Below are 9,759 nucleotides of genomic sequence, written 5' to 3'. Positions count from 1 at the left end.
CGCAAGCAGTTACAAACGCATTAAGTCTTCATAACTCTACCATGTAAGAGCTGTTATTACCCCCATTTTAAAGGTGAAGAAACAGGCACAGAGAGATTTAGTTATTTGTCCAAGGTTGAACAGCCAATAAGTAGACAAGCATACACTTTAAGCTCCACACCAGCATTCTCAATAGGGGACACTGGGCAGCGTGTGGAGGCATTTAGGTTGTCATGACTAAGGGATGCTACTGGCATGTAGTGGGTAGAGGCCAGGGATGCTCCTAAATATCCTATAATGCCCAGGATAGACCCCCCACCCCAAAGAACTCTCCAGCCCCAGGTATCAATAGTGGCAAGGTGGCGAAGCCCTGCTGTAACCTGTGCCTCAGAGGCCAGGGAGTCACGTGGAGGACTTAGCACTCAGTGTCCCATGAACAGCAGAAGGGGTGGTGGTGATTGTTGTTATCATTATCTTTCATCTCTATGGTTAAGTTTGCTTGGTTATCCAGGGAAGCCGAATTCCCCAGGCTCAGCACCTTCACGAAGCAGTATTGAACCTGGGTTCTGGGTGGTCAGGGGATCCCGTCACGCACTCAGTAATTATTTACTGAGCACCTGCTACGTGCCAGCCCTGACCCGGGCAGTAGGGACACACACCAAAGTCTGTCCAGAGGGGAGACAGACATCAGAGCAGGAACCAACAAGCTCACGTGCCATTATGACGCAGGCCAGGAAGCAGACGAACGGGGCTACGATAGCGAGCAAGCGGGAAGACCCCAATGGAGGGGGCCAGGAGGGCTTCTCTGAGCTACATGGAGGTGGAGGCCTGGAGGCGGAAAGAGGAAAAGCGCTGCAGGCAGAGGGAACAGCTGCTCGAAGGCCCTGAGCTGGGACCTGAAAACCAGGCAGTGTGTGGGGAGACAGGGCTGGGAGGGAGGGGAGCAGAGCCACAGGACCCCGCCCAGGTGGGTGTGTAGTGGCCAGGTCACCAGGCCTAGAGATCACAGTAAGGAGTGTGCTGTTTATCGCAGTTAAGGAGTCTCTGAAGCATTGTAATCAGAAAGTGACTGGCTGGGGGTCCAGGCATGGCCCTGTGTGGGAGACGCTGTGAGGTCGACGCCCAGAGCGTGCTTCATCGGTTGGTAACCAGCACATAAGGGCAGGTATGCCACCGTTTGGCAACCTCAGATGATGCACCTTCGTTTGCGTCAACCCCAAGTCGGTTGTGAAATGACAGGATGATTTGCATACCTCACAAGATCATTGCTGGGGTCGGTCATTATTAGGCAGAGGGCAGGATCAGCTGCTGGAAACACCTGTTTGGGTGGGGCAGCTTGTCCCCTGCCAGTGGCAGGGAGTTCCCACAGCCTCCGTGTTTCTTGCTGCTGCTTTTGGATGACTCAGCCCATGACACTTTCACTTCCCTGGAATCTCTGTCTTGCCTTCCTCAGTTTCCAAGGTATCCTTGCTCCATGTGCTGGCCCCCGTTGATGCCTATCCACCAGGGCCCGTGGTGATTGGCTGTGGCTGCTGCTGATGTTTTGGGGGAGTCCCTGGGTGGTGCAAATGGCTAACACACTAGGCTGCTAACCAACAGACTGCAGGTTTGAGTCCACCAGAGGTGCCTCGGAAGAAAGGCCTGACAATCTACTTCTGAAAAATCAGCCACTGAAAACCCTCTGGAGCACAGTTCTACTCTGCTACACATGGGATCACCATGGGTCAGAGTCGACTGGATGGTAACTGATTTGGTATCTGAACCCCCTGAATCTCATTTCTGTCTATTCGTATGACACACGTGGGACTCTTGGACAGAGACTTATTGACAAGGATAAGAGCTTGAGGCTCTGGAGAGATCTGATTGTCCCTGCACGGTCAGGGACAGTATTTCCCACAGTGGGCATTGTTAAGATAGTAAAAGGAATTTTGCAAAGAAAAGGACTCCATGGGTAATAAATTCAGGACGCCCTGATTCAACACAGTTAAGCAGCTTTCCTTATTACCTTTCAGAGCATTTAATACACTAACGTGCATTGTAAATCTCCAATGAGGAGCCCTATAAAGTTACCCTTTTTTTCTGAAGCATCTTACAGACCAGCATTTGGAGGTACAAGCATCAAGAAACATCACCTAAAGCTAGCTCATAGACACTAGAGGGCAGAAGGAAGGAACCCTCAGGCAGAGAGAGTGTTCAGCCTGGGTCTGCCTTTCCTTCCCGGTGCTCACCAACTAGTTGCCGTCCAGTTGACTCCAACTTAGGGGGACCCCATGTGTGTCACAGGAGAGCTGTGCTCCATAGGGTTTTCAATGGCTGATTTTCCAGAAGTAGATCACCAGGTCTTTCTTCCAAGGAACCTCTGGGTGGATTTGAACCTCCAACCTTTCAGTTAGCAGCGTTAACTGTTTGTACCCTCCAGGGACTCTGGACTCCCTCAAAACTCAGACCCCAACTGAAGGATGAGCTTGTGGGTTTCTCCTTTCCTAGACATCACATGTAGCCTTTCTCTCTCCGACTTCTCCATGTTTTCACTGGCCCCTGTGGGGGGTGGAGGTGGGGAGCAAAGCTTCCCTTGGCTCAGCTACACACAAAGACTGAAACCATGTCTGAAGGAGCATTGTTTACCTGCTTAAAAGAATAAAAAGTTTTTAGCACTTTTTCTTTTTAATTAGTGAGAAGTGTATGTTTTTATGAAGGAGCCCTAGTATTGCAGTGCTTCAGCATTTGGCTGATAACCAGAAGGTCAGTGGTTTGAACGTACCAGCCGCTTCGCGGGAGAAAAATGTGGCAGTGTGTGTCTTCACGGATTGCTGTGGTTGTTGAGTGCCACTGAGTCGGTTCCGACTCACAGCGACCCCCTGTACAGCCGAACAAAACACCGCCCGGTCCTAGGCCATCCTCACGATCATTGCCATGTTTGAGCCCATTGTTGCCGCTATGAGTTGGAATCAACTCGACAGCAATGGGCTTTTGGTAATGGGCTTTTGGTATATGTTTTTAGAGGAGCTCTGGTGGCACAGTGGTTAAAGTACTTGGCTGCTAACTGAAAGGTTGGCGGTTCAAATCTACCAGTTGCTCCTCTGGAGAAAGATGTGGCAGTCTGCTTCTGAAAAGATCACCAGCCTTGGGAATCCTATGGAGCAGTTCTACTCTGTCCTATAGGGTTGCTATGAGATGGCATCAACTCGATGACAATGGCTGTTATAGGTTTTTATAAAAAAAAATCCAAACAATACACAAATGGATACAATAAAAAGTAAAAGTCTTCCTTTCCTCTTCCCCTCTCCGCAGTGTTTTCCTGCCTACCCTGCTGAGCTCCTTACTAAGGTGTAGGCAGGCTTGGTTTGGTGGCCAGAAGGCTGGCCTGCAGTCAGAGGGACTGGGCTCACATCCCAGCTCCGCCTTGTACTGACTGTGCGGCCCGGGGCACAAGCCTCAGCTGTAAACTAGAGGAACCGCAACAAAGGCGCGGGGGAGTGTTGAGTGAGATGAGAGACGGAAAGCACTGGGCACAGTGCCTGCACCGAGCTGCCTTTAGTTAGAGAACCTTAGGATCTTCCCGCCAGACACCAGGCATTTTTCTTTTTTTATTGTTGTTGAGAACATACACAGCAAAACGTATGCCAAGTCAACAATTTCTGCACGCACAATTCAGAGACACTGAGTACATTCTTCAAGTTGTGCAACCATTCTCACCCTCCTTTTCCCAGCTGTTCCTCCTCCATTAACATAAACTCACAGCCCCCTAAACTCATTCTCTGACCTTTAAGTTGATGTTGTCCATTTGATCCCATATAGATAGTTCTTTAAAACAGCACAATGCTCAAGGCAAACCAAAGGCGGGCTGCTGTCTAGTCGGTTCCAAACCATAGCCATCCTATGGGACAGAGTAGAACCGGCCCATAGAGCTTCCAAAGGCAGGCTGGTGGATTCGAACTGCCGACCTTTTGGTTAGCAGCTGAGCTCTTTACCACTGCACCACCAGGGCTCCATTCGAGGCAAACATTCTTTACTAATTATGCTCACCTATTGTTTCATTTAAAGAAGACTCCAGGGGGTATATATACATATAAATATATTATACTCGTACTTCGATGAAGGTTCCCAGAGCAAATTAGTTTCTCATTAAACAACTAATAGACATATTGTTTTGTGACATTGGTTGTCAACCCCACGACATGTCAACACTCTCCTCTTCTCGACCTTGGGTTCCCCATTACCAGCTTTCCTGTCCCCTCCTGCCTTCTCATCCTTGACCCTGGGCTGGTGTGCCAATTTAGTCTCGTTTTGTTTTATGGGACTGTCTAATCTTTGGCTAAAGGGTGAACCTCCTGAGTGACTTCAGTACTGAGTTAAAAGGATGTCCGGGGGCCATACTCTCAGAATTTCTCCAGTCTCTGTCAGACCAGTAAGTCTGGTCTTTGTGTGTGTGTGTGTGAGTTAGAATTTTGTTCTACATTTTCCTCCAGCTGTCTATTGTGATCCCTGTCAGAGCAGTCAGTGGTGGTAGCTGAGCACTATCCAGTTGTACTGGACTCAGTCTGGTGGAGGCTGTGGTAGTTGTGGTCCATAAGTCCTTTGGACTAATCTTTCCCTTGTGTCTTTGGTTTTCTTCATTCTCTTCAGGGGATATTTTTGATTTAAGGTTTAAGATTATTTCAGGGCAATCATTTCAGGGGGTTCATCCAGCCTTCATGGCTCCAGAAAATCTGGATTCCATGAGAATTTGAAATTCTGTTCTGCATCCACTCCAGCCTCCTGTGATCAAGATTCTTCTATAGGTTCTTTGATCAAAATGTTCAGTAATGGTAGCTGGGCACCATCCAGTTCTTTTGTTCTCATGGCCAGGGAGGCAGTTGTTCATGGAAGAAGTTAGCTACACATTCCATTTCCTCTTCCTCTTCCTGACTCTCCTTCTTCATCTATTGCTCCAGGCATACAGAGACCAATTGTTGTAACTTGGATGGCTATTTGCAAACTTTAAGGCCCCAAACACGATGAAATGAACTAGGAGGTTGAACAGAAGCACTAAAAATGATATTAAGCCAATTAACTGTGATATCCCATGAAACCATATCCCTCTATGTCCAAATCAAGAAACCAAATCTCACGAGGTGTTTGGTTGTACATAAGCAGGCTCAGCAGCCGCTTTTTTCTTTTCTTTTTTTCGGTAAAAATATACATCACACGACACTCATCAGTTTGACTTTTTACACGTGTGCAACTCGTTGACATCAATTATATTAATCGGCTGTGCAGCTATCACACTTAACAAATGCAAATTTTCCATCACCATACACAGACACTCAGTGCTCCATAAGCCAAAGCTTCCCCTTTCCCCCTCCCTCCCGCTCCTAGTAACCACTAGTAAACTTTGGTCTCTATATACTGGCCTGTCTTGCCTTTTTATATAAGTAGGTCATACAATATTTGTCCTTTTGTGATTGACAGGCATTTTTTTAAATGTCCAATCTCATGCAATGCATATGTTAATTACAGGATGGGTTCAAGCTCCTCAGTCAGTTGATGTGGAACTGTTTTTAAGTCCTCAAGAGCAGTTTCCAGACACAGACAGCACTATTCAGAGGTTTACTTTCTTTTTCAAATTAGCATTCAAGTTATCAAAGTTAAAAATTCACTAGCTGATGCTCTTTATCCTACGTGTTAGCTTATTTTTGATACTGGAAACTAAAAACTCTTTCCAGACTCTCATTATTACCTTCAAAATGTCATGCTTTCTAAGCACAGCTTATAAAAGTTCTTATTCTATTTAAAGTCCAGCTAGCATTGCCAGATGAAATACAGGATGTCCAACTAAACTTGAATGATCTGAAATTCAAATTTAACTAGTGGTCTGTATTTTTATTTGCTAAATCAAACGTAAGTCCAGCAAACTTATACAATTTCTTTTCAGGGAATTCTGTCCCATTTACAAACATGTTTAATATAAATTTAATATACTCTTATTTCTTTTTAAAGTTCTTCAATTGTCTGAACTAACAACAACAACAACAAAACAACCTTTTTGGAGTATGAAATAACTCTTCTAAGTCTAATAAATTAACCTTATAAAACACTACTAATCCAAGGTTCTTGTAAATGTTCCAGAACTGTACATAAACTGAGTAGATGTTACAAGTTCATAAAATCCAAGTACGCACAGACTCCTTCTTGAAACACACAGAAAGTTTATATACATTTCTATACATTTTTGTACTTAATTCTAAATCCTCCTGTGGTTAGAAGATGCCCATTTACCAAACAAGACAATTACCATCCAGTTTACCAGATCTACTTTTTACTAGAGATTTAACCACGCATGAGGTTAAATCGGTTTGCAGACATGCAGGGTAATTCAACGTCAGCATCAGCTCAGGAAACCATGTGTCCTTCCATGTGCTATTTGGGGCAGTCTCCTTAAAGGACCTAGGGGTGTTTGGCCAGAGATTTTGGCCAGGATGCTGACTGAATATAAGGGGATATCAATATTGCACACTGTTCCCTACTTATGGTGCTATGCCAAAAACTCTATCACCCCAAGAGGAGGCGGTCACATAGATCCAAACGCTGGCTTCAACTTACTCTCATGACCTAACCTTTTCCCAGAAGAATTGTCCTTGCAGAAGTCTGTGGATCTCACTTGGATTTATAACTTGATTGCATTTTGCGTTTCTTTTGCTTTCCAGATTTTCACATCTTTCTGCCCAAATCTCTAAAAGTCATTTTACTTGGGCTGAAAATTTTGTAATTCTTGCAAACACTTCCTTTCTCAGAGCCACACAACCCTTTCAAATAATAAAATAATATCAGGTTGAATGGCAGGGGCTTTAGCCATCCTCAGAGTCCAAGGGCATTTTACTGACTTACTCTAGCAAACCAGCAATTGCTCTCCCTGGCAACACACTGCTAGTATTAAATCATGTACACTAAAATTGCCTAAAAATTATGTAATTCAGACTAGACTTGACTTTAATTTACATGCATCAGGCCAGTTAGAGAGTTGGTGCCTGGGTGTGTCCAGGGACAGCTGGCCTCCAAATCCCAGTGATGGCAGAAAACACAGCAGAATTTCCTGGAGCAGCAGGACCCCACTGCTCCCTGCCTCGCTGACCCCTAGCAGAAGGCTCAGTCACCCCCAGAGGGCACCCCAGACCACTTCCAAGTTCACTGACTGCCAGGAACGTCACACAACTGTCAGCCACAGGAGAGAAGATGACAATATCAGAGCTGAAATTTGAGGAACTTTGCAGAGGAGCTACCTGAAGTAGGCAAGGCAATTTTGTCACCAGTGTGATAAAAACGCGCTTCTCAAAGGCTCGCCCATTTCCTTGGGAATGCAACTCATGATCTTTAGTTCCCCAGAGAAGTGAAAGCAGCAGCCAGGAATCCAGTAATTCCTGTTATCTGCAAGCTTTAAAAGTTAGCCGAGCCGAGGAGGTGACAGGCATCTTGGCACTCCAAACGCTGCTGTCTTCTCACCAACTCCTGAATTGGAGAAGCGCCAGGATGTCTCAGCGGCTGCCCACCCTGCTGCTTCTCCTCCTCTCAGTCCACGGCGCCCTGGCCCTGAAGATCTGCTCCTTCAACGTGAGGTCCTTCGGGGAAACCAAGAAAGAAAACAACAATGCCATGGACGTCATTGTAAAGGTGAGCCCCTTTCCTGTCCGAATGTTCACTGAGCACCCCCTCATGCCCTCTCTACAGCTTTCAGACTTTGAGACTCAGGAGGCACTTAGCTAAAGTTAGCTGTTAGGGGGGAAGGTAGGAGCTGGTGTGGAATTTTGTAACAATAACAATGGCAATGATTACTATAACCGCTTCAGCTCTCTGTGCCTCCGAGTCCTCATCTGTAAACTGGTGATAATAACAGTATCTCCTCCACAAGAGCAGTTATGAGGAATACAGGGGTTGGTAAATGCAAAGCTCTTAAAACAGTGTCTGACTTGTAGTAAATCCCAGGTCGTTGTTGTTAGGTGATGTCAAGTCAGTTTCAACTCATAGCGACCCCGTGTACAACAGAACAGAACGCTGCCCGGTCCTGCGCCATCCTCACAATTGTTGCTATGTTTGAGTTCATTGTTGCAGCCACTGTGTTGAAACATCTCGTTGAGGGCTTTCCTCTTTTTTGCTGACCCCCTAGTTTACCAAGCATGACGTCCTTCTCCAGAGACTGATCCCTCCTGATAATATGTCCAAAGTACATAAGTATGTAAAAGTCTCGCCATCCTCCCTTCTAAGAAACATTCTGGTTGTACTTCTACCAAGACAGATTTGTTTTTTTCTCCGGCAGCATAGTATATTCAATATTCGTCACCAACACCGTAATTCAAAGGCATCAGTTCTTCTTTGGTAAGGGTTGGCTATTATAATTCTTATTTCCGTTTATTGAATGCATGTGTCAGGCACTTCAAAGACATGATTTCATGTCATCATCCTCAGGAAGGAGGATTATTATTTGTCATGTAGAAGATGATGAATAATGAAAGATTAAGCAAAATTGTACAGCTAGTGAGTGGTGGAGCAAGGATGGCAGCCCAGCCGGGGCTTACTTTTTATTTTATTTTTTATTTTATTGTTGTGCTTTAAGTGAAAGTTTACAATTCAAGTTAGTTTCTCATACAAAAATTCATACACATACCATTATGTGACCCTAATTGCTCTCCCTATACTGTGACAGCGCACTCCTCCTTCCACCCCTGATTTCCTGTGTCCATTCAACCAGCTCCCGATCCTCTCTGCCTTCTCACCTCACCTCCAGACAGAAGCTGCCCATTTAGTCTCGTGTATCTACTTGAGCTAAGAAGCACACTCTTCACGAGTAACATTTTATGTCCCATAGTCCAGTCTAATCTTTGTCTGAACAGTTGGCCTCGGGAATGGTTTTAGTTCTGGATTGACAGAGAGTCTGGGGGCCATGCTTTCCAGGGTTCCTCCAGTCTCAGTCAGGCCATTAAGTCTGGTCTTTATACTAGAATTTGAGTTCTGCACCCCACCTTTCTCCTGCTCTGTCAGGGACTCTCTGTTGTGTTCTCTGCCAGGGCAGTCACTGGTGGTAGCCGGGCCCTATGCAGTTCTTCTGGTCTCAGGCTGATGGAGTCTCTGGTTTATGTGGCCCTTTCTGTCTTTTGGGCTAATAGTTTCCTTGTGTCTTTGGTGTTCTTCATTCTCCTTTACTCCAGGTGGGTTGGGACCAATTGATGCATCTTAGATGGCCGCTCGCTAGCTTTTAAGACCCCAGACGCCACTCACCAAAGTAGGATGCAGAACATTTTCTTAATCAACTTTGTTATGCTAATTGACCTAGATGTCCCCTGAAAGCATGGTCCTCAGACCCCCACCCTGCTACTCTGTCCCTCAAAGTGTTTTGTTGTATTTAGGAAACTTCTTAGCTTTGGTTTAGTCCAGTTGTGCTGACTTCGCCTGTAGTGTGCTGTCCTTCCCTTCACCTAAGATAAATTCTTGCCCACTATCTAGTAAGTGAATACCCCTATCCCTCCCTCCCCACCCTCGTAACCATCAAAGAATGTTTTCTTCTACGTTTAAACCTTTTCTCGAGTTCTTATAATAGCGGCCTTTTGCGACCCACTAAATTCATTCAGCATAATGCCATCCAGATTCCTCCATATTATAAAATGTTCAATGGATTCATCGTCATTCTTTATCACTGTGTAGTATTCCGTGGTATGGATATACCATAATTTGTTTATCCATTCGTCCTGTGATGGGCACCTAGGTTGCTTCCATCTTTTTGCTATCATGAACAGTGCTGCAATGAACATG

At 45.5% G+C, this 9,759-nt stretch overlaps 1 protein-coding gene across 2 annotated transcripts in view; it reads left to right on the top strand.

Moving 5' to 3' along the window:
- Positions 1-7,395: 7,395 nt before the first annotated feature.
- Positions 7,396-9,759, top strand: part of DNASE1L3 (deoxyribonuclease 1 like 3) — a 33,168-nt gene continuing 30,804 nt past the window's right edge. For both annotated transcript variants that reach the window (XM_004368646.1, XM_004368645.2), the window contains exon 1: positions 7,396-7,626. In XM_004368646.1, the coding sequence (XP_004368703.1) occupies positions 7,486-7,626 (141 nt within the window). In that variant the 5' untranslated portion in view covers positions 7,396-7,485. The remainder of the gene's footprint in view (positions 7,627-9,759) is intronic.

The sequence above is a fragment of the Trichechus manatus genome, unplaced genomic scaffold (assembly GCF_000243295.1).
Source record: "Trichechus manatus latirostris isolate Lorelei unplaced genomic scaffold, TriManLat1.0 scaffold00001, whole genome shotgun sequence".
NCBI lineage: Eukaryota > Metazoa > Chordata > Mammalia > Sirenia > Trichechidae > Trichechus > Trichechus manatus.
Note: the sequence above shows the minus strand (reverse complement) of the source record. Positions and strands in the feature narration are given on the sequence as shown.